Source organism: Penicillium subrubescens (assembly GCF_028828155.1).
Source record: "Penicillium subrubescens strain IBT 31985 chromosome Unknown utg000002l_segment0_segment0, whole genome shotgun sequence".
In the NCBI taxonomy this organism is placed as follows: domain Eukaryota; kingdom Fungi; phylum Ascomycota; class Eurotiomycetes; order Eurotiales; family Aspergillaceae; genus Penicillium; species Penicillium subrubescens.
Window position 1 is genome coordinate 4,554,734 of NW_026643152.1, and position 23,861 is coordinate 4,578,594.

Sequence of the window (23,861 nt, forward strand, 5' to 3'; positions counted from 1 at the left end):
CGCGTAGGACCAGGGTTTCTATACCCTACCTAGTACTGTACCTAGTAGTCTAACTCAGTCATATCACGAATCTTGATGTGTTACATAGCCCGCTCTCCGCTGTATCTTCATCATGCATGACTGCGCCCATCGGGATGACTGCAAACACGAGACTCATGGCGTGCTCGGGTCTCCCGTCAAGGTTAGCCAAAGGCGTCCAAAGGCGTTCCTCGGTACTCCATAGAGAAGCCTCGCTGGCCCTCCTTCTCCCGTGTCCAACAATCTGACTTTCGGGATTTCCCCTCGCTTGGGCCAAAGAGACGTTATATAGTGATCAAGTGGGATTCTGACATCAGACAGCCAGCCGACCCGGAATACAGCACGCAGGTGAAAAGTGAGGATGAAAATGGAAAGCTCGGGTATCGTCAAGTTCCAAGGCTTTGCTTCAATCTTGAGATGATGTTTTTATTGAGGACCCCGCGCCCGATGGTGACTATATCATAGACTAAAGTTAGTGTGATCATCCGTTTGACTACCATATCTTGACAGGAAGTAAATAGTCGCTAAGTTATACTCTAGGGGATATATAGTCAGCTTTTATTCCCATATCTTCATCTTCATCTTTTGAATTGCTCATTTCGCATCAAGAACATCCTTGCGATCGACAGATGCAGGCACCGTCCACGTTAACCACACATTCCTCAAATTTAAGCTTGATTACAATGGAAGCATCTTCATCACTGATGACGCGGAAGGGGCGTTCGCAGGGCTTGCACGTTGAAGCTTGATTTAGCTATGACCAATAGTGCCTCGAATGTGCTCGTATCAGCATGCCATGGTACCTGCTGATGAAATACGGGCCACAGATTAGGCACGATGGCAAGATATTGGAAACAGTAGCAGAATTAATAGCTCGAGTGTGGTTGGATTATAGTACAGTCGTGTCACACCATCAACCCCTGTACACCCAGGATTCATGGCAATCGCAATCCATTCAAGGTCCCAGATCCCAGATCGAATCTCTTCTGTACATCTCATGCCTGCGAAACATATCATCTCGACTAACGGCATGATCACGCCATCTCCATCTTTTCTCATTCGCACCTACACTCCGTATATCTCGTATCGCATATCTAAGTCTAGAATAGCGTTCCACGCACAGTGCGGTTCAGTTGCGCCGCAAAGAGCTTGTTCTCATTCAAAATGAACATGCGCCCGTCACGTCCAAACGAAAAGTTTGACGTCCCATCCTTGATCAGAATCTTGCCTAGTAGCACACCTCCGGCTGACCAGACATTCACGCCGTCTTTGCAGCCTGCGTATACATTGCCGTCATGGTCAACTTTGATTCCGTCAGGAATTCCGTCGCCTGGCATCGCAAAGACGCGTCTATTGGTTAGAAATTGTTGTCCGTGGATAGTGGTCACGTCAAATGCGTAGCTGGATAGAGGTTATTAGTACACGGCTATCTTCCTCTTTTTGAGCTGCATAGCTGCCTGTACCCCACAAAAAGGTTGGAAAAGAGAATCAATCTTACATCGTGGCTGGCAGCAGCAAATCAGTAGACCCATCACCAACTGTCTCCGCCGTATCACTGACATACACAGTCTTCTCATCCGGCGAGAAAGAAATCCCATTCGGCCGACCAAACCCATCAGCAACGACACGCACATCCTTAGTCGCCGGGTCATACCGGTACACCTGGTTCGGCAGCTGCGGCTTGGGACGAATCCCCTGCTTCCAGCCATAAATGGGATCCGTGAACCAGAACGCGCCGTCACTAGCTACGACCACATCATTAATGGAATTGAATTCCCGACCGTAGTAGTTCCCGATGATCAACTCAGACTTGTACGGTGCTGTCGCGGACATTTGGAACAGACCGCCTGTTTCGTTGAGGGTGCCCTGCGCAGCCCAGAGGATGCCATTGCCGTTGTTCACGCCCCCATTAGGCATGGGAATTGTCGTATTGATGATTTCGGCCGTGACGGGGTGGGCGCTCACGTTGACTTTGGTGACTTTGATGGTGGATTTATTGGTGATCGGATCGGTGAAGAGGTTGCTTGATATGAACAGTGAGTCTGAGGTGGGGATGTACACGCTCGCCTCGTGGGCGAAGGGGTAATCATTATTTTCAAGAAGGAGCTCTAGCTTCGGCGCGGAGCCGAGGATGTTCAGGAAATCGTTGTTGTAGATTCTGAAGTAGTTGGAAGGGATGGTGGACGCGTTGGCCTGCAGGCTCGCGTGGGAGAGGCCGGACACCATCGCGCTGCTTGATTGCTTCAATTGTTTGCTTGCGCGTCCAATGATGGTTGTCAGGGATGCTGTACAGTAATCTCGGAGCTAGATTTATGTCCTTGCTTTTTTTCCTGTAGTGTTGAAGAGATTGGGGCAATGGGAGGAGCTTGCGCAGCTAATAAATGATGTCAGGCGAATCCACTCCGCACAAACTCAATCGCGTTGAACATCATTGCTCCGCGGATTCTGCTCGGGGGGCTTTCGGCGATTTCTGAGAATTGCTCGGATCGGCAAGCCAAGACCCACCCTTGAGGTTCTCCGGAAATTTTGCCATGGTGGGCTTCCTATCGTGACCGGCTGATGTCTTATTTTCTTAACGGTCATTCTAAGGGGAAATCTCGTGAGTTTTAGAGGGGATTTGTGAGGTGCAAGAAAGTTTTGGACAACCTACCAAGACGACATGGGTGGGGGGCGGTATGTATAGAGATGCATAGGGCGTGCAATCGTGCTCCATGGCTGAGAGAGTTGTAAACAGAAACATACGCTAGCTCTGAAAACTCATATGCTGTCAGTTTCAAGAATCGTGCATCCATTCTCTCAACAAAGGGTCTCCTGAGTTAATTCTCGACATACTGAAGTTTGAATAAACCCTCGACCCACCTCCAGCTCCCTCCCCAGCTCGCGGAAACTAAACTACTTCTAGCCAAATCATCCATGTTCGTTTGTGAGTTATGCAAGGTAATCACGAGAAGAACGCGTGGCCCTGTGCCTGAATGTTAGCCAGAGTGACAGGTCCATTATACGTCCTTATATGAGTGAGAAGGCAGGCGTTGATGCCGATCTCTAACCAAACGCGAAGAAATTTGTCCTTCGTACGTCGTCCAACTCATTAGTGCCGAGGCCATTCAATAACGTAGATTAGGGGCTCAACCTGGGGCGAGGACTTGTTCGTGATGATTCATATCGGGCTAGCTCTATGGCTAGGCTACGAGGAAATCAGCTATATCCCCACCTTGTTGTCGCTGGGTCTCACCGTGTAGATTAGAGTACAGCTCTAGGCGTACTAATCTGATTACCGAGCCTTCTATGAGCTCCCGACGTGATCATACTCCGTGGGTCGAGTTTAGCAGCCGGATACGCTCACTGAGCGAAATCCATAAGGGGCCGACTGTACGAATGAGCCATGTCCCTTACTAAACTCCAACTGGCTACTATGTGATTAAGCGCTATATTCTATAAATCATCTGATGCATTCCATTTTAAGCATTCCTTAACACGCTCCTCTGTGGCAGTCTCTCCCAACAAAAACAATATTGCCCATTCTCCATCGCAGTGTGTCTAAACCGTGGTCCCGTTGCCCAATTCACCGCTCCATCTGAAGTCTTGCCCATCTCGAAGGGTACATCCTAGTCGGGCGCAGTTGGTAAATCCGGCCAAGTGAGACGGTCGGGTGCATGAAGGTATCGTTCCATATCCCCATCAGATTTTTGCTTCGTTACCCATTCGTTCAAAAAGTTGCGGAACGTCGATACGTCAGAGTCCAGCTCTCGATTACAAGTCCACTCCGAGAGACCCTGCACCATATCTATGTTCCGATCCCAATGGGGAATACTTGCAAAACGTCTATCATTGGTGATGAGCTCGTATATCCTGAATACCACCCCAGTCACGTCGTCTCAACCATCAAGCAAGCGTTTCTTTCCGCTCGCAGCCCAGTCAAAGTCAAAGAGGCGGATGTTCTGTGTGTCGGGATCGATGAGCATATTTCAAGGTGCAATGTCTTGATGCATGATTCCCAGTTCTAGGTTCAGGAAATCCACGAGTTGGGTAAGCTGTTTCAGCCATTTAAATCGAAAAGGAATATTTATGTTATCGAGTGTTCCGCCTGAAATGTACTTCGTTGTGAATCCGATTACCCGAGATTCGACATCTTCGAGGACAACGCGATCAAAGGGTACGATAATTGAATGTGATGGTAGACTTTTGAGAAGATTGAGCTCGTCCCAGGCCATCTGCACTCGTCGTGGTTTGTCCAGGGGGTTGAATTTGAAGGCGACTTTTTGAGTAATCCCGAGTTCGTCTTTGTATGTTAAGAGATCAACACCTGGTCCAAGTCGATCAAGCTCCTGAAGGTTAGAGTAATGGATTGTGCAGCAATCAGAGAGTGAGTCAGCATTTGAAAGGGAAGATATGCAACAAATAGAGTATCATCCTCTTCCGGATCGGTCGAGACGCCAGTAAGGAGCCCATTATCGTCGACAGTAATTGCCCGAACTTCCGAGGACAGGTAATCAGCGAACTGTGCCAAAATTTGGATCTCGATGTTCTCGTCAGGAAGGAACAGCTTGGCAGTGCCTTTGACTTTGACCATCGGCAGACGATCCCAGTCCCAGACATTGCAACGAGTTTCGGTCCTGGGGTTTTCGCTTGGATCGAAGTAGCATTGGCCCTCGGAGAAGAATCTGTCTTGAGGTTTTACCATAGCGCAATAAATACTGATGAAGGAGGTGAGCTGTAAAACTTGCTTTAGAAATGTGACTGAGCGGCTAATCTTGAGGTTGGTTGAAGGTGAGGGATGGCTTCGTATATGTCAACAAACGAGGGTCACGTGGAGGTGATGAAAGCACAAGTAGGCCCATATGAATGCCAATCAGGGTGAATGGGGTAAGAGGTACTAGCTGAGACCTCTAGCAGTCAGACATTTGTGTATTCGTATTACATCATTTCTATGAATCCTTGTATGTAAACACCATTTATCAGTCTCCCAATATCAAGTCAGTGACCTTCCACCTCGCGTTCTAACCTACGCCCAAACATATTCGTCGGCACCGCAGCCTGTACAGTCTGCGACGACCCTAATCGCATCTGCTCAGTGACTGACCTCAAGGGACCGCTACTACCTTGAGGTCTACTAAAAAACGTCACTTCATAGACAGCAATCTCTCCAGCCGGGTTAGGCTTCCCTTCCACCAGAAAGTCACAAATCCGGGCATGCTCAGCAGGTAACCAGTCATCCTGAGGCTGTACACCCGGTGGCAAACCACAACTCGCTTCTTCAATTTCCATAATCCGAGAGAAAATAGCATGATAATGCTGGGCCTCAAAGAGCCATTCCCGCCTCGAACTGCGACACAGCAAGTCCAATCCTTGACGGCGTAAGCTAGGCCAACGACATTTCCACGCCACAGCATGCAAGGGAAATATCAATCCAAAGTCCAAACTAAGTGTACGAGATATCTCGTCCGGAAACCGGACTCGATCTGAAAAAATAGCATCGGCGAAACAAATCAGGTCTTCGTACTCGGGTCGATGATTGTCCCATTCACACTCGGATTGGGCCTCGTATGCCCGTACACCGAACATAGTGGCAAGCCTGATTATGCTGATCACGTCTGCGATCTGCTGCTCTTTCGCATCCCAGGTGCATTTTTGCCGGCGGATTAGATCATCTACGTTTCGTTGCCATCGCTCGAGATTCTGTTGTACGGATTGCGAGATTACGACGGCGTCGATGTCGGCGAGGGGTCTATGTATGAGACCATCGTCTAACCCGCTACAGACACATGTTACATCGGTGATCATATCGATGAGTCCGATGCGAGCTTCGTTGACAGTCTCGAATCGAGTGGCGAGGAGTAATGCGCCGTGCTCGTCTACAGGATTCAAGAGGAATTTACTGCGATGTCCGCCGGCGCATTCGACCGCGTTCGTGTTGAATAAACTCAGTAGCGGCGCGACCTCCGTCTCCATGAATTGCACCTCGAAAGAAGTATACTTCCGGCCCCAGGGCATGGTCGGCCCACCATTCTTTTCGCGCCATGCTTGCAGCAGTTTGATACCCGCGGTGATATGGTCTGCGGCGGCTTTTGCATTCCCCTGGAAGATCTCGAGGCATGTGAAGAGGACGTTTGTCATTGCGAGTAATGGGGTTGCATTGGGACTGACGGCGACCTTGTCGAGGACTGCGCGGATGGAGCGGTTGTATAGCTTGATGTGGACATTTGGCGGGCGTTTACTTGGGGATGGACTCTGTCTCCCTGTCGCTGTTTGCTCGTGTAGAATGCCTATGGCTGCAATCGCTTGGCGTATGGCTGGTTCGGCGAGACTTTGCTGGAGCACGCTGTGTTGAAAGAAGGCACTCCCGAAGAAGCCTGCGAGCTGGGGAGCAGTCTTGATGAAGAAGAACTCTAGCGCGGGCGGTTCGATGGGGTCGTCAATAGCTGGTGCCGGGGCTAGTGGCCTAGCCAGGTGGGAAGTTGATTTAGGCGCTCCACTTCCATAGCCCTCGCAAATTCTTCCGGCTTTGGTACATCTACAGGGTTGTTAGTTGTTGATAAAGCCAGGAAGATGGGAGGCAAAGTCAAGAAAGGGAAGCCAAGTGAATGAATGGAAAGAAGGTTAATCTACCGAGTACAAGTGGGCTTCCCTTCGTCACATTTGACTCGTCGAAATCTAGATCAGGGTTAGTGACGCGTTTATAGATTAATTTCAAATTAGCCAAGGGGGTCTGGCATGGGGGTCTTGTACTAACTTGCAAGTCTTGCAGCCAGTGCGCACTTTGGGCTTACTCTCTCTTGTCCGCTTCCACAGCTTGGAGACTGGCTGCTGAAGCGACATCGTGAATTCAGACTCGGAGGAACTGTGTATCAGTCTCCATCTATTTAGTGTGACGTTGCAGATTAAAGATCTGTAGAAGAGACCGTCTTCTTGTGTCTGATATCAAGACATGCCGTAGCTGAGAGTGGGGGCGAAAATCACGGGCGGTCGGAAGTCGTTCATCATCATGCTGATTAGGCGATCTTATTCCAGGTAGGCGACCTGCGAGTATTCAGGAGGAAATGGATTAAGATGGCAGTGCAGTGTACCGGCAGAAAGTGAGGTGATCGGATAGCAATGGTGTTCTGTCTATGGTATTCTTATACAGTGCTGTCGAGTCAACTGTGTTGTAGGCTATGATTGATGAGATGGGTAAATTGCCCTCAAAGCTTCACAGTACTCCGTAGAAGAACCAGCACTACAGTACTGTCCTTAACTATGAGACTAGTATCGATGTGCAGTACTACTTAACCTACTTTGGTCTGACGCTAGGGAAAGGAATCATTTCCATCGTCCCAGGTTGGGTTAGTCAGTGGAAGCAATCCACTTCTATTCTTGTCCCGCGTTTGGTCAAGGCCCAACGTTGGGTGTCCACTTGCTGCCCACTTTAGCCCCGTTCATCCATCCACTCGGGTGAAATGAGGAAATGAAGAGGGGGCCCTCGAAAATCTAGAATGCTTCGGAGAAATTAGAGGTGAAGAGGAGAGACAGTAGTCCGTCTACCAAGAAGTATGAGTAGTATGATCACAATCAAGGTTATTGGTAGTCAAGAAGAAGATTATATCAGTGATAGAAATTGAAAATATTCAATTCTATACAGATATTAATATATTTAAATCTTGATCATAATTTATCCTGCTTTCAATCGATCTATCGTGTCGAATTATCCTGCCAAACCTGCCACCCTTGTCAGGTCCGGGCGTCATCGGTGCCAACCAGCCACCCGCGTAAGAAGCGTGACTTACAGTCAGTACTAGTGCTCTAGTAGTGGTCCTCCCTTTTTTTCCTCCTCTCTCTCCGCTTTTCCACGTGCCCGGCCACTTTGGGCCATTTTTGACACTGGCACAACTCAAATCTGAAGAGAGCAACACTCACCTTCTCCTCTCTCATTATATTCTTCTTCTCGTCATTCCAGAAAAGATCCTCCCCCTTCTCACCCCCCAATTCTGACGACCCTACTATTCGATCCCGCCACACACCACCTTAATTATAATCCCCGATCAGAGAATTACTGCCAGTCACAGGCCTACCCGCCCCCGACCGTGACCTTTACGGTCGCAGATATCTCCCCAATCCCCAATTGGCCTTGGAAAATTCTCCTGATTCCCCCTCTCCTCGGCCCAATTCCAATCTCGTCCTGTGTCCTGTCCCCCGGCGACAGTGACCACCCCCTAATCTGCCCACCATGAGTTCAGAAAGTAATTTCTCGTTGAAATTCCGCCGCCCGTCTAGCAAATTGCACAAGGATCCCCCTAGCTTCAGTTCGCGCATTCTTCGGAGTCATCAAAGCACTACCTCGCTCAAACGTCACCCCTCCGCCCCCGTTTATCCACGCTCCTCTCCTAGTGGCAGTCGAGAGCACGTCCGGTCGCGCTCTAACGCTGCCTTTGGCTCCTCATCTTCCTCGCTCGAACAGCATAGCCAGCACAGCCAACATAGCCAGCACAGTGGTGGGCCCTCCCCCGTCGTCGATGAGGGGTCCTCGACCTATTTCCCCGGTTTTAGCAGCTCCTCGCGCTCCAGGACTCGAAGCTCCAATCGCTTTTCTTATAATGAACGCAATTCGGATGACCTCAATAACTCATCCTTTGAAACGCGGGGTATGCTCAGTGCGCTTGATGAGAATAGCGCCGAGCCCGATCATCAACCCCAGCAGTATCAATCACAACCACAGCCACCGCCATTGCGTTCTCATCACACCAGTCCCGACGACCCACGAGGCCGCCAAACTCTCCGACAATCAGCCAGCTTCACCGCCCTACCGAATCGTTTGATGGACTCCTTTGCGCATCGGGAGACCGAGCGGTCTCACCATGATAAGCGCTATTCTGATGAAGTCAATAACGGCGCCGCCAGCGCCGCCTCGGGCCCCCCCCTCCTCGGGCAGGAAGAAGCAAAAAGGCCAGCTTCTCCAGTTTTGTCAATAGCATGCTCGGATCACCTCGCAACATTAAGATTTCTGCCCCAGAGAATCCAGTGCATGTAACGCACGTGGGATATGATAACCAGACTGGTCAGTTCACTGGTCTGCCAAAGGAATGGCAGCGGCTGTTGCAGGAAAATGGTATCTCCAAGAAGGAGCAGGAGGAACACCCGCAGACAATGGTGGATATTATGCGATTCTACGAAAAGAACACACGTGGAGATGATGATGAGGTCTGGCACAAGTTCGACAATGCATCATACAAGCCCACGATAACGACGACGACGACAACTACACCCGCGACGGGAACCTCGCCACCCGGTAGCCCCCGATTCCCGCAAAATCATGAAAGTAGTTTTGAGAACCCGCGAGCGCCGCCGCCAATTCCTCGGGGTCCTCCCGCAGTATCGCCAGCCGCCGCCATGTCCCCGCCTCTGGGTAGTATGGTCCCCCATCGTGCGCCTCCAAAGCCCCCAACCGGCATGACTCCAGCCCGCCCACCGCCGCAACCTCCCGTATCGCAAAGCTTTACTGCTCTGCCGCAGCGACCTACTCAAGATCCATATGGCGCATCATACGGGGCACCCCCTATGCCCGAGACAGGACCCGTGAAATCCGCATCGCCCAAGCCCAGTCGCTCCAACTCTCGCAATGGCGTCCCGGTCCCCAAGCACAATGTGATCGACTCTCCGACACAATACCAGCAGCAACAGGAGCAGGTCATGGCGGCTGCTCAGCAAGCAATTGCTTCGAAGCAGCTGGATCGGAGTACGAGCCAGCGCACCCAGCAGCAGCCTCCTCAGCCTCCGCCTTTGGCTACCAACTTTAGCCCTTCATCCGCGGATCCGTCGCCAGCTTCAGCGTCTCCCAGCACTCGCGCTCCGCCTGCCGCCCGCCCACGACAACGCCAGCAGCGTCAGAGCACGGTCATGGATGTGCGCCAGCGTCTACTTCAGATTTGCCGTCCCGGCGATCCTACTCAATTGTATCACAGCTTGAACAAGATTGGCCAAGGTGCTTCCGGTGGTGTCTACACCGCGTATGAGACGGGTACCAACAACTGCGTGGCTATCAAGCAGATGAACCTCGACCTCCAGCCGAAGAAGGACCTAATCATCAACGAGATTCTCGTGATGAAGGATAGCAAGCACAAGAACATTGTTAATTTCCTGGAGAGCTTTTTGCATGGGCTGGATCTGTGGGTTGTCATGGAGTACATGGAGGGTGGCAGTCTGACGGACGTGGTCACCTTCAATATTATGAGTGAAGGGCAGATTGCCGCTGTTTGCCGTGAGGTGAGTACCCCTAGAACAAGCTTTTGGATTTGGGTTACGGAATTGCTGACGAAACTATTCTAGACTCTGAGCGGTCTTCAGCATTTGCATTCAAAGGGTGTCATTCATCGTGATATCAAATCAGATAACATCCTGCTCTCGCTAGAGGGTAACATCAAACTGAGTACGATCTCCCGTTTCCTCTCTAATCTAACTTGCAACACAATACTAATATCCTATATAGCCGATTTCGGTTTCTGTGCCCAGATCAACGATTCCCACAACAAGCGCAACACCATGGTCGGTACCCCGTACTGGATGGCGCCCGAGGTCGTCACTCGCAAAGAGTACGGTCGCAAGGTTGACATCTGGAGTTTGGGTATCATGGCCATTGAAATGATCGAGGGCGAACCACCTTATCTGACCGAATCGCCACTCCGCGCCCTCTACTTGATCGCCACAAACGGAACCCCCAAGATCAAGGATGAGCATCAACTGTCGCACATTTTCCGTGACTTCCTCCACTTGGCCCTGAAGGTCGACCCGGAGAAGCGTGCTTCGGCTCACGACTTGTTGAAGGTATGTCAGCTCATATCCTGGTTTTTTTTCAATTCCAACTCTTCTATTGAATCATCCCACTAACATTTTATACAGCATCCCTTCATGGGCCTGTGCTCTCCACTCACTCACCTCGCCCCCCTAGTCAAGGCTGCGCGTATCAGCCGCGCCCAAGAGAAAGCGCAGAAAGGCGGCGCTTAATCGACCAGATTCCCTCTTCTGTCTTCTTCCTTCGATGTCAATGTTTCGTTTCGTTTCGGTTCTCCATTTTTACTTTCTTCTGGTCTTTCCATTCTGTTTCTGTCTCCCCTTCTCGTCTCGTCTCGTTCAGATACCCCGTCACTCCCGATGTTTTTCTTCTAGATTCGATTCCGGCATGTCAACATATTTCGCATCACCATGTCGTTGGAGTCAGTCCCGTTTATTTTACCTCTTCTGATCTATTTATTATATTCCCATTTGAACCATTATTTCTTCTCATTCTTATCAGTCCTTTTTCATTGTGCTTTGCGATGAAAAAAAGATCTATTCGGTCTTATGTCTTGTTTGTTTTTCTCTGATCTGCCTGTGGAAGACTAGGACGAGGCCGGCTGGGTTCTACTGTTTCTTTATTTTCCATTCACTCCATCTCATCTTATCTTATCTCCCCTATTTTCTTTTGTTGCCTTTCCGCCTTTCCCTGCAGGGGCCATGTGTGTGTCTGTAGCATTATGTAGTTCTATTATCTGGCATTTTGCCGTGCAATTCGAGGATGCCCATCTCGAGTGTGGTGATTAAGTGGGTTGAACCTCGCCCGATGCTTTCTCTGCCGTGGGTTGTGCTTTGTGTCCATGTACTGCTGGTGACTCTCTGATAAGTGGGATTCATACTGCGCTTGGTTTCGCATATTTTCGGCCGTGGGTTGATTCTTTCTTGTGATGCTACACTGGGTTTGAGCGATCTTGGTCTATCTTTCTATATCTTCTTAACCTTTGGGATTAGGTTGTGCAAATGCTGGTTGAAGTGGTCAATGGAAAGATATCGTCACAGCCGCAAACTAAACGAGTACGAGTGTACGAAGTACATACGTGTGGATATATATTTATCTCAGTCACCAGCAATGTAACAAATCAACACCGATAAAAAGCCGGAGCCTACATCTGACAGTCTTTCAAGGGGGGGCAAAATTGACTGCTTAAGCAAAATCCATTATTCAGCCACGAGAACCAGAGCAAAAAATCTCTTCTCGAAGAAATTCTCACATCCAAGGCAGACACCAATTCCCGTGGGCCCTGAACTAAGAATAAGTACATCCGAGCTTCGCCCCTAAAAGCTCCCCCCGTCCACTTCCCACCGTCGTCATCGTTCTGCTGACTCAGTTCCGCCCGGACGGCAACCAGAAGCACTGACACAACACGCAGGCTTCCACGATCATCGAACCTGAAAACTCCCGTTCGTCAAGACAAGCGCAGCACTTGATTTCCTTTGAAGCTTACGTTTGCTTCTATTCTCGCCACTTACTCGCCTCGCACATCGACACCTCTCAAATTTACCAGCTCGAGTGTTGGCCCAAATACCAACTCAACCGCACCGCACCCTGCTTTCTTCCTCAACCCCCCAATCCACTCCCCGCATTTAGTGCTGGACGGAGCCCCGACTGTCGCTAGCTACACGGTTACGTCCTCGGTTTTCTTTTTTGGAGAGTTTGGCTCTGGTTCTGGTTGATTGAGGCTAGCCACGGAGTACTCTCGCTTGGATATCTGTTTCGCGATCGAACTGCTTAGCTTAAGCCGAGGAGCGGAGCGGTGCCTGACTTGTTACCGACGATACCGTTACCGATACCCTACAACAGCTACGTATTACCCGTGACTATTCGGCTTTGCTGGAGGAGATACCCGTGGCAATGTTTCGTGCGCAGCAGAATGCTTTTGACGACGCCGTCGGTAAGTCGTGCTGGATACTGCAGTCGGAGGTGGAGTTGATGGGAGTTCCCCGGAGCTGAGCTGCGACGGAGTGCGAGACTCGTGAGATGTTTTGTTGTGGATTTATACTAACCACGCGATTATCCGTATAGCCAAGGCGACAGACGAGAACCTGACTTCTGAGAATTGGGAATATATTCTGGTGCGTGATGCGGAGCGGCGGGAATCATAAATGAGGGGATTTGAGATCCCAGGAGCTGACTTGGCTTGGTGGTGACAGGATGTCTGTGATAAGGTCGCTGCGGAAGAGTCGGGGTATGTTGTTTACACTTGCGCCCAATGGGATTGAGTGAGGCTGCTATGGGGGCTGAATGCTGATCATGAGTTTGGTTAAATAGGGCGAAAGAGGCTGTTGCGGCTATGATTAAACGGTTGGCGCATAGGAATGCCAATGTGCAGCTTTATACTTTGGAGGTGCGTATCTCGCTCTTCGAGTTTGGTGTATGGGTTTACTAACCTCACTTCTACAGCTTGGAAATTCCTTGTCGCAGAACTGTGGCCCCAAGATTCATCGCGAGCTGGCCTCGAGGAGCTTTACTGATGCGCTGTTGCGCCTGGCGGCTGATCGTGTAGGTGGAGCTGACCCCTTCCACGACATAATGGTTGCTGACGACTTGTTAGAACACACATCAACAAGTGAAGTCGAAAATTTTGGAACGGATGCAGGACTGGACAGAGATGTTCTCTTCAAACCCGGATTTTGGCATTATGGAACAGGCCTACATGAAGCTGAAGACTCAAAGTAGGTACCTTTTCTCTGCCAGCATTCTGGTTGAGTTACTGACCAATCATTCTATAGACCCCAACCTGCAGCCTCCGTCGAAGCCCGTTAAGAGCGCGATGACCGATGTCGACCGACAGAAGGAAGAAGAGGAATTGCAGATGGCACTTGCACTCTCCATCAAGGATAAGAATCCGCCACCAGGCCCGGCACCTCAAGCTGAGTCCTCCTCGGCGGCAGCTGCATCTTCGTCTGCGTCCGCGCCAGCTCCAACAAACACGGCCGATGCTGCTATCTCTCAGCCCGTTCCCTCGGGCACATCCGCGGCTACCGTGTCCCGCGTCAGAGCTTTGTTCGACTTCCAGCCCTCGGAGCCCGGAGAGCTTCAATTCCGCAAGGGTGATATCATTGCGGTCTTGGAATCAGTGTACAAGGATTGGTGGAAGGGTTCTTTACGCGGACAGACGGGTATTTTCCCTCTGAACTATGTGGAGAAGCTTCCCGATCCTACTGTGGAAGAGCTGCACCGGGAGGCACAGATGGAAGGCGAGGTCTTTGGCCAGATCAAGAACGTTGAGAAGCTCCTGACACTGCTGAGCACTCGAAGCTCGGACTTGAACGTTCAGGAGAACGAGGAGATTACTACCCTTTATCACTCTACGCTGGCCATTCGCCCTAAGCTGATTGAGCTTATTGGGAAGTACTCGCAGAAGAAAGGTATGTATCTTGATTCTTGCTTTGGCCGTTGTTATGACTGATATGACTGATCATGATATAGATGAGTTCACTCAATTGAACGAGAAATTCATCAAAGCTCGTCGTGACTACGAGTCGTTGTTGGAGGCCTCAATGGCTCATCCACCACAGGCTCAGTATGGACGTCCTGGACAGCCACCATACGGATATCCTGCCGCGGCCCCTGTTGGATACCCGCAGGGTCCTCCTCAGGGTGCTCCTCAACCGGATCAGCGATACTTCAGTCCTCGACCCCAAGGTTTGCTTGTCCCACCACCCGGTCTAGTTGAACATCCACTCATTGAGGTATTAGATACACCAACCCCACAGTCGCAGCCCAATGCGTACTACGGCGCGGAACAGTCGATGCCATACCGACCCGCGTCTCACTCCCCCGATCCTCGTTCTCAGTACCCAGGTGGAGCCCAGCCTCTGGCACAGCCACTGGTACAGCAGCAAACCCCGCAACCGGACTCCTACCAGCCTGTACACCACCGCCCTCAGTCAACATATGATTCGCCACAAGAACTCGGAACATCGGTCTACGATTCGCCTGTAGACCATCCAGCTGCTGCCAACCAACGTCCCCCCTACCCGGCTTCAGGCCAAGCTCCTCCAACTGCCCACCAGCAATTCCAACAGCAGCAGCAGCAGCAGCAACAGCAACAGCAGGACTACTCACCTTCCGTCTACTCTACCGATGACCCGTCTGCCTCTGGAATGCACCAACAATCTCCCCACCAGTTCCCTCCCCAGCAGCAGCAGGCACAGCAAGCCCCATACCCAACATCCCCACCCGCGCACCAACCACCCCCTATCCCCGGTGCTGCTCCTGCTTCTCAACCTGCCCAGTACACTGCCTTTAATCCCGCGCCCTCGGCTCCGCCAACCGGGGAATACCAAGCGTACCAGCCCTCGCAGGCTGGAGTACCTGCGTCAAACCCCGCTTCTTTCTACAGATAAACATGGCTATGCGATATCTTTGTTAACTGCGGTTGGGTGATACCTTGATACCAGGGAAATGGTGGTGTTTATTATCTCTCCTTTTGCTTGCGGGGTTATGGAATAGCCTTACCTTTCCCCCTGTTTTCGTGTTTCTTTCACTGGGCCTTTGTTGTTTTAGCCAATCGATGACAGTCGGTCTAAATTATTTGCCAGTACATATGCTTCTTATACCTCGGGCTCTTTAGCAATGTGATTGATTCGCGAAGTTAAGCCTGCCTATGAGTTGTTCTCTGGTGTAGGTGTTTGGTCTTAACCAGGGTTGTAAAAATCTCTTTTCCTGTTCTTGCCCAGATGCACTAATTAAAATGCTTCACGACAAAAATGAGTTCGGTCACATTACTTTCACGCCTAGTTCTGGCCGCTCTCCTCATATAGAATTTGAGCTCATTTATATGATGACGATAGCGTGTTCGCCTCATTTGAGTCTCAATTTGTCTTTTCCTCACCCCCTATAACGCATGGTTCATATTCCTCTGCTCCTCTGTAGTTCATACTTCCTGCGCTATCGGGCAGGAATCACGTGACTGTATCACTCCTTAGTCCCGCGATGGTCTTCAGACGGACGACAACACGCATCAACAGGCCCAGGCGGACTTATCCTCCGATTTCGCATTGTGACGGGATCGAAACTAATTCAGATACCTGATAGCTCACTCGGATATCTCTTTCGACGCGCCATATCTGGCAGGTGCCCGGCACCAAAGGCTTCTGATAGCTTCCCCGCAATCGCGTCCCCTCGCAGACGATGCTCGGACTCGGTCTTTTCTCATCCGGGTGAAGGTTGTAGACCCTGAGCCAGCATTCAATTCACGAGACAGGTGCTATCTGATATTATAATCTGGGCGCGTTCGCCCGGATTAGCCCGCCGTCGCGATGGAGGCTGATTGGGACGAGTTGTCGCGCATCCCGATGCCACCGCCGAGTGTGCACGGGTTACCTACGATTGCGACGACGGTGGCATTTGACGATGTTATGGAACTTTTATGGACGGGAAATGAATATGTGAGTGTCGACTCTTGCTATGTACATGTAGGACGGAATAGAACTTTGGGCTCATGTTATTCTCTCTTTCATCTGGTTAGGGCCGAGTCTCGTCTTTCTACGGACCGGAGTTGCAGCGTTATACCTCCGTTCGCGCGCATCCTGTCTCCGAAGGTATGGTGCGACAGATACTCTTTCACGAACGCGGTGTGATATCCCTATCTTCGAAGAGTGTGCATATGATCACGCGGCGCGGCTTGACACAATGGCATTTGGCACACGAGGAGATGACCGATCTCCGCTGTATGAGTTTTACGGCGCAGACGAATCGGGTTCTGGTAGCGGGGTGTCAGCGTGCCATGTTCACGATTGATATCGACAAGGGCACTATCGTGGATAAGTTGCATACCGATTCGAATTATACCCTCATGAAGAAGAGTCGGTATCTTTGCGCGGCTACGGATACGGGTTCTGTCAACGCGCTCAGTCTGGCAGATTTCAAGGTCGTTAAGTCGTGGAAGGCGCATGGTACTGCTATCAATGATATGGATGCGCGGAACGACTTGCTGGTCACTTGCGGCTTTTCGGTCCGTCATCTCGGGTCCCCGATTGTTGATCCGTTGGCGAATGTGTACGACTTGAAGACGCTGTCGCCGTTGCCACCTATCCCGTTCCATGCGGGTGCTGCGTATGTGCGGATGCACCCGAAACTACACACGACGAGTTTCGTGGCTTCGCAGACCGGTCAGCTTCAAGTGGTGGATCTGATGAATCCGAATGCGATCAATCTACGACAAGCGAATGTTTCTTTCATGTTGGGCCTTGACCTTTCTCCATCGGGAGAGGCTCTTGCCATCAATGATGCGGAGTGTTCCATTCATCTTTGGGGATCACCTAACAAGGTTCACTTCAACGAGATGAGCAAGGAGATTGAATTTGCCGACGTACCTACTCGACCACCTCCCATCGACTGGTCTCCTGAGACTCCCTTGAACATGGTCGGAATGCCCTACTACCATGATCGTCTCTTTTCTGCATGGCCGAGCCATCTCGTCTTCGAAGTGGGAAGCCCGCCACCTCAATTGGACCAGTCTCTGCTGCCATATCTACGCCAAGCGGAAGTCGGGCACGGAGCACCTAATCCGCGAAAGACTCGGCGGTATCAAGTCGAGAACACCCGTGCACTAGCTGCAGCCGAGCCTGCCCTCATTGCACCCAAGTTCCTGAGCGAGAAGGCTCGGGATCAGAGCAAGTCGGACGTGAGGGGTTCTGTTAGTGACACGGCCGAGGCACTGGCGGGCGCGAAAATCAACGGCGAGAGTGAGGATGACCCCCTTCTTAAATACAGCAACGTCGAGATCAAGTACAGTCGATTCGGCGTTGACGATTTTGACTTCCGATTCTACAACCAAACTACTTTCTCTGGCTTGGAGACTCACATCGCCAACTCCTTCACGAATTCTCTCCTTCAACTCCTCAAATTCATCCCTCTCTTCCGGAATCTTTCCCTGACCCATGCTGCTGGTTCTTGTATCTTTGAGCACTGCCTCCTGTGCGAATTGGGCTATCTATTCGACATGCTAGAGAAAGCCAATGGTCAGAATTGCCAGGCTACCAACTTGTTGAAAACATTCAGCAGTTTCCGTGAGGCTTCTAACCTGGGTCTCCTTGAGGAAAACCTTACAAACAAATCTCTCTCCACCGCGATTCAGGCCGTGAATCGCTTCTTCCTCACGCAGATTGCACATGATTTCAGGATGATCCAGCCTAGCTCTGAAGAGCTGGACCAGCGCCTGGCTACTATTGCGTCGGAGTCCATCCGGTGCATGTTCTGCCAGAACGAGACTGTACGCCCGGGTAACTCTCTTGCAAATGAGCTTCTCTATCCCAACTTGGATATCAAACATGCACGACGCAACCCGGCGTTCCGATTCTCCAGCATTCTGCGCGCGAGTATCGAGCGCGAGACGCAGAACCGAGGGTGGTGCAACTACTGCCGGCGCTACCAGCAAGTGATGATTCGGAAGACTATTCACCGGATGCCTTTGATCCTTGTCCTGAATGCTGCCTTGACGAATCCTATCTGTCGTCGTCTGTGGTCGATTCCCGGATGGCTGCCGGACGCTGTCGGTGTGGTCATTGAAAATGGACAAGTAATGTGTTTCGAGGGTGATGAGCTTCGGTCACGCGAGCAGAATAACACGCCCGGACTTGTGGTGTACGATCTGGTAGGCTTAGTGGCGGAGATCGATATTCCAGAGCATCAGAAACCGCATCTGGTATCGTTTATCAATGTTTCCATCTCGGAGCCGGAGACTCAGGAACCAGAGGATAAATGGCATCTGTTCAACGACTTCTTGGTTACCGAGGTGGATCGTGAAGAGGCGCTTAGCTTTACCCAGCCGTGGAAGCAGCCTTGTGTGTTGGCTTTCCAAGTAAGAAGCGCGCGTCATGGTGTCGATGACTCTTGGAAGAGCTGCTTGGATACCACTCTGCTGTTCCGCGAGTGGTCTTTGAAGTAAGTATTAGCTCCTGAGCTTTAGTGCGATCCCGAGTGAAAGTACCATGCTAACAAATAATACAGTGGTGGCCACCAAGTTGAGTCCTGCCGTACACTGACCGAGGAAGAGAAGCCACAAACCGGCACACCCGTGGCCCTCGATACCGAATTCGTGGACCTTGAAAAGGCCGAGATTGATGTCAAGGCTGACGGGTCCCAAGAGATCGTCCGGCCCAACAAGAGTGGCTTGGCCCGAGTTTCGGTCTTGCGGGCCTCGGGCGTGGACGAGGGTGTGCCTTTTATCGACGACTACATCACCATCCGTGAGCCAATCGTCGACTATGTCACTCAGTACTCCGGTATCAAACCCGGCGACCTCGATCCGCGGACTAGCGAGCATAATCTCGTTCCTCTAAAGGCAGCATACAAGAAGCTCTGGCTCCTGTTGAACCTAGGATGTATCTTTGTCGGTCACGGCTTGGCCTCGGACTTCCGCAAGATCAACATCCAGGTGCCGAAGTCCCAAACCGTGGACACGCAATACCTCTTTTTCTACCCCAGCAAGAACCGTCGTCTCAGTCTCCGATACTTGGCTTGGGCTGTATTTAAAGAATACATCCAAGAAGAGCCGACTTCCGACGTCATTCACGGCCACGACTCCATCGAGGACGCCCGCATGGCTATGCGCCTGTGGAAGAAGTTCCAAGAGTACGAAGACGCGGGCATCGTCGCCCACATGCTAGAAGAAATCTTCCGCGAAGGATCAAAGCATGGCTTCCGACCCCCTCCTAAGAACGGTGGCGTTAGCACAGCCGCCGTCCTCTCACGCCCTGGTACAGCCGTCGCCCTCTCAAACAGCGGCCGCAACACACCCAACACCCCCGATGCTGCTAGTGTAACTGCAGCCTCTGCAGCGGCCGCCGCACCGGTGAACACGTCTACCCCTACAGCTGGCCCAGCCAGCGCTCCTACTACACCCCGTCAGGCTTTCCGGCGCTCGATCGCCCTAACCCCTAGTAATGGCACTTTCTCTGGCCCCGGCGCGGGCGACTTTTTCGGTGGCAGTCCGCTGCGATGAACTTGTGCCTTGCGCAGTGGGCTGGTTAGTTTCGAGGCATGCCAATAAATTTTTATTCTTGTTTTACTCCTTTGGTTTTTGGCGATGGTCCCTATAGCACATGGCATGTTCTTTGAGACTGCATAGACGTAGTTTTATGGATGCAATAGCGATTGTACACAGTCACGAATACATTTCTACTTCACAGTTTTGGATGTTCACAAAAAGACCGTACACTTATTGCTTCTATGGGATGGTCGAGTTATCTTTCTACAGGAAGTTATGGTATGACATATCGCGGGAGCCTCAGCAACGCAGTGGAGAATGACGTGGACCGAAGAATCGCTTCGACCCAACAAAACACGTTCCGTTTTCTGTTCGCGAACTCGACTTTCTCAAGAACATCGTCTCAGCAACAGAGACCTTGACCTGTCATTTTCTGACTTTTTCCATTTCTAACTACCCCTTACTTTCCACAATTGACCACTCCCTTCCCCCCTCCAGCGCTAACCACCACCCCTCCTCTCCTCCTCTCCGCTTCCTCCCCGCCAAGTCGCAAACAACTTTCCCTTCTCCCTTCTACCTACCCCGCGTCAACCACACACGATGTCGAGACACCGCGTGAAGAATGTCGGCTACGACGACGATCACTTCGAGGATGATGATGGGTACGACTCGCCTGATCCCGAGGAGCAGGAGTTTCTGCAACAGTGTACCGCGGCGGTCCTGGGGCAGCTTCGCGCGGGGCAACCGTCGGTAACGGCCACGACGGAGGAAGTCCAGGAAGCTCTATGGCATTATTATAATGATATTGAGAAGGCAGTGAATTATTTGAGGGGTATGTATCTTTTCTCCTCTTCGACTTTCCCTTGTCTTGGAGACAGTGTTGTGGTTTTGGTGGTGGGGGTGTATTTGCTTTGCTTTGCTATGACTCAGTGAGTTGATGCTAACACCGGGGTTTTTGTGTGTGCAGGAAAGAAGGAGAAGGAGCTTAAGAAGCAATCGGCACCAGCTGTGCAGAAACCTAAGGTTCAGGCTGGTAAGTGGATTTGATTTCATTTGTTTGTTGGTCGAGGTGTTCGTGGCTGGGCTCGGGAAACAAACACAATCTGCGCGTTCCTCCCGTTGTGGTGATCCCATTGTCCAATTCTCTTGCTCAGGTATGTGGCCGAGCCTTGTTCCTGGTGGTGAAACACCTCACACTTGTTCACCTAGACCTCAAGACTGACGGTACCTGGAAGTTTGGGCGTTGTTCTAACAGGTCTTCCAGTGCCAGGATTCCCTGCTCCTCTACCTGCCGAAGCGCACTTCTCAGCGGCCGATTTCTTTCGCGACTGCCCTTGGCTTAACGTTCCTGCCCACCGCAAAACTGAGATCCTCGTTGAACCGCTGTACCCGCGGCTGGGATTGCTGGGTGGTGCACCAGAATCTGCTGGCAAGATGTCGAAGCTAGCTGCTTTGGCGGCAGCACGGAAGAAGAAGGAAGGCGAAAAGGCTGCAGCAGCACCGGAAAACCCATCAACGCCACAACCTGCGCGTTCAGAGGGATCGGCGCTCAAGCCCTCAGTGACACCTCTGTCTCTTTCTGAGCGGCTTGCTGCCAGCAAGTTGTCAAAGGCATCTGAAACAAATGGAGGCCTGCGACGACTGGGCAAACCAGGCTCATCTGCGTCTTTGCCAGCTCGGCAGCAGCCAGCGCCTGAGACTAGCAAACCTCCCCCACCATCTCTATCGGAACCTACAAAGCAAGAAGAGCCGGAGAAAGAGGCAGAGCAGCAACAACCAACACCAAATATCCGTGCTTCTCCATCCACTTTTGCCAGTGTCATCCTAGGCAACGCAGCAGGCCCAACTATGGCTGAGCCCAGCCACCTCAACTCGAACAACGTGGATCTGCTTCATATTTACGGCCAGGACCATGCTGAACCCTTTGACTTTGCAGCTCCCAGTCCCGATGACGTGGTAATGAATGCGCAAAGCACAGCAAAAGGTTTGGCGATCCGCAGAAAGGGTTAGTAGCCACTCGCCTAATAACGTGTAGGATTCAAATCCAAACCGGCTGCTTCCAAGGCAGCCAAGGGCCAAGCCGATCTGGCCGGCAGCATGAAGGATCTTTCCGTGGAGGAAAAGGTTACTGTGAAAAGCAAGAACCTCGATGTGCTGGCGGAATACAACAAGTCTACACGGAAGAAGTCGGCTAATTTTGTTGTGATTGGTGGGTTTTTGCATTCTTTCCCTTGAGGGAGTTGAAATTATATGGCTGACGAGATGCAGGACATGTGGATGCTGGAAAGAGTACACTTATGGGGCGGTTATTGGCAGATCAAGGAGCGATAGATCAACGTACATTAGACAAGTATCGGAAAGAGGCTGAGAAGATTGGTAAGGGCTCTTTTGCTCTTGCCTGGGTGATGGATCAAGGCTCGGAAGAGCGTGCACGTGGTGTTACCATCGACATTGCGACCAACAAATTCGAGACCGAAACCACCGCCTTCACCATCGTCGATGCACCGGGTCACCGTGACTTTGTGCCGAACATGATTGCCGGCGCCAGTCAGGCGGACTTTGCGGTGCTTGTTATCGATTCCAGTGTGGGCAAGTTCGAGTCCGGTTTGAAGGGTCAGACCAAGGAGCATGCTCTTCTAGTTCGAAGCATGGGTGTTCAGAAGATAATCGTTGCTGTGAACAAGATGGATACCGTGCAATGGGACACGGAGCGATTCCAAGAGATCGAGCAGCAGATTTCGGCCTTCTTGACGACCGCAGGCTTCCAGCCCAAGAACATCTCCTTCGTGCCTTGCTCTGGCGTACTAGGTGACAACATCACCCGGCGCAGCGCAGACCCCAAGGCTTCATGGTACACGGGGCGAACACTCCTCGAGGAGCTGGAAACCTCAGAGCCATACACTCACGCTCTGGACAAGCCGCTACGCATGACGATTGGCGACGTGTTCCGCGGCGGTGTGCAGAACCCAATCTCCATCTCAGGCCGCCTGGACGCTGGCAGTCTCCAAATGGGTGATCAAATCCTCACCATGCCCAGCGGCGAGACTGCCCTGATCCGCAGCGTGGAGGTGGACGGCGAGCCCAGTGACTGGGCCGTCGCAGGTCAAAACGTCGTGCTCAACCTTGCCAACATTGACCCGATCCATCTGCGTTCCGGTGATGTGGTCTGCCGAGCTTCGGCACCGATCAAGACCGTCACGAGCTTTACCGCCAAGATCCTGGCCTTTGAGCACTTGATGCCTATGCAAGTGGATGTTCATCGTGGCCGTCTACACGTGCCTGGTCGCATCAGCAAGCTCGTGGCCTCGCTGGATAAAACCTCGGGGCTGGCGCTGAAGAAACGACCTAAGATTGTGGCTCCTGGCACTGTAGCGCGTGTGGTGGTGGAGATTGACCAGGCTGTGCCCTTGGAGGCGCCGACGAGGATTGTGCTACGTGCTGGAGGGACGACGGTGGCCGCGGGGCTGTTGGAGTAAATGGCAGTCCTGCAAATGATGCTATGAATCTTTGGTCGTCATGATCTAGAAATGAACATAGATTAAGATACATGAATATCCGAGCATACTGTGTGATCCGTCAAGGTTAACGATGCGTATAGTGAAGCCCAAAACCTTAAAAGCTTAACAGTAGATAATAGGGCTAGAATGTATGTACTGACAATATGCCCTATTGTATAACTAACTATACATGACCACTGGAATTGGCTTTGAGGGCGGCTTTAGTTTCTCGCCTTTAAGGGTTATGAGAAGTATGGACCCAATCTGCTCTGATTCCTACTGTGGATGCCTTGCGCATGCATACTTTGTAAACCCTGATCTCCATGTATGAGGCTCTGTAGATCCCCCTGGTCCAGATTCTTGGCCCCATGCTTCTTGATCGACAAGGATGGTGATACTTCAACCCTACCATAGCAGTAAACATGAGGACAGATTTTCATCCTGTCTTGACACGGAGCTGTACCGTCGCCATTCCATATACCAGTACAGGCCACTTGGCTATTATCCCATCTTGAAACGTGGCTCCCCTCTGACGAAATTGAGCCACCCCAAGATAGAATGGGGGCAAAACGCTTGGCTGCTTCTAGCAAGTTCGACATCGGTGGCGGTC

The 23,861-nt window shown here is 51.4% G+C and overlaps 7 protein-coding genes across 7 annotated transcripts; 4 read left to right on the forward strand and 3 right to left on the reverse strand.

Moving 5' to 3' along the window:
• Nucleotides 1-1,118: 1,118 nt before the first annotated feature.
• Nucleotides 1,119-2,244, reverse strand: N7473_003031 (SMP-30/gluconolactonase/LRE family protein; the record flags this gene model as incomplete). The annotated part of the gene is made up of 2 exons (XM_057148971.1): nt 1,119-1,419; nt 1,517-2,244. The coding sequence occupies 2 exons, from the start codon at nt 2,242-2,244 to the stop codon at nt 1,119-1,121; spliced, it is 1,029 nt and encodes a 342-aa protein (XP_057012625.1).
• A 1,739-nt stretch (nt 2,245-3,983) lies between these two features.
• Nucleotides 3,984-4,699, reverse strand: N7473_003032 (uncharacterized protein; the record flags this gene model as incomplete). Its single annotated transcript, XM_057148972.1, has 2 exons — nt 3,984-4,343; nt 4,415-4,699. 2 exons carry the CDS (start codon nt 4,697-4,699, stop codon nt 3,984-3,986), a joined length of 645 nt encoding a protein of 214 aa, XP_057012626.1.
• A 293-nt stretch (nt 4,700-4,992) lies between these two features.
• On the reverse strand, nt 4,993-6,834 carry N7473_003033 (Zn(II)2Cys6 transcription factor domain-containing protein; the record flags this gene model as incomplete). The annotated part of the gene is made up of 3 exons (XM_057148973.1): nt 4,993-6,529; nt 6,625-6,669; nt 6,749-6,834. 3 exons carry the CDS (start codon nt 6,832-6,834, stop codon nt 4,993-4,995), a joined length of 1,668 nt encoding a protein of 555 aa, XP_057012627.1.
• Nucleotides 6,835-8,218: 1,384 nt separating this feature from the next.
• On the forward strand, nt 8,219-10,989 carry pakA (mitogen-activated protein kinase kinase kinase kinase STE20; the record flags this gene model as incomplete). The annotated part of the gene is made up of 5 exons (XM_057148974.1): nt 8,219-8,947; nt 9,043-10,251; nt 10,315-10,414; nt 10,475-10,809; nt 10,885-10,989. 5 exons carry the CDS (start codon nt 8,219-8,221, stop codon nt 10,987-10,989), a joined length of 2,478 nt encoding a protein of 825 aa, XP_057012628.1.
• Nucleotides 10,990-12,670: 1,681 nt separating this feature from the next.
• Nucleotides 12,671-15,168, forward strand: N7473_003035 (ESCRT-0 subunit protein HSE1; the record flags this gene model as incomplete). The annotated part of the gene is made up of 9 exons (XM_057148975.1): nt 12,671-12,710; nt 12,842-12,891; nt 12,970-13,004; nt 13,088-13,163; nt 13,220-13,318; nt 13,371-13,491; nt 13,549-14,187; nt 14,249-14,464; nt 14,519-15,168. The coding sequence occupies 9 exons, from the start codon at nt 12,671-12,673 to the stop codon at nt 15,166-15,168; spliced, it is 1,926 nt and encodes a 641-aa protein (XP_057012629.1).
• Nucleotides 15,169-16,083: 915 nt separating this feature from the next.
• Nucleotides 16,084-19,769, forward strand: pan2n2 (poly(A)-specific ribonuclease; the record flags this gene model as incomplete). Its single annotated transcript, XM_057148976.1, has 3 exons — nt 16,084-16,212; nt 16,293-18,709; nt 18,776-19,769. The coding sequence occupies 3 exons, from the start codon at nt 16,084-16,086 to the stop codon at nt 19,767-19,769; spliced, it is 3,540 nt and encodes a 1,179-aa protein (XP_057012630.1).
• Nucleotides 19,770-20,354: 585 nt separating this feature from the next.
• On the forward strand, nt 20,355-23,230 carry N7473_003037 (putative translation elongation factor EF-1 subunit; the record flags this gene model as incomplete). Its single annotated transcript, XM_057148977.1, has 5 exons — nt 20,355-20,586; nt 20,722-20,787; nt 21,019-21,738; nt 21,790-21,963; nt 22,023-23,230. The coding sequence occupies 5 exons, from the start codon at nt 20,355-20,357 to the stop codon at nt 23,228-23,230; spliced, it is 2,400 nt and encodes a 799-aa protein (XP_057012631.1).
• Between the last annotated feature and the right edge of the window lie 631 nt (nt 23,231-23,861).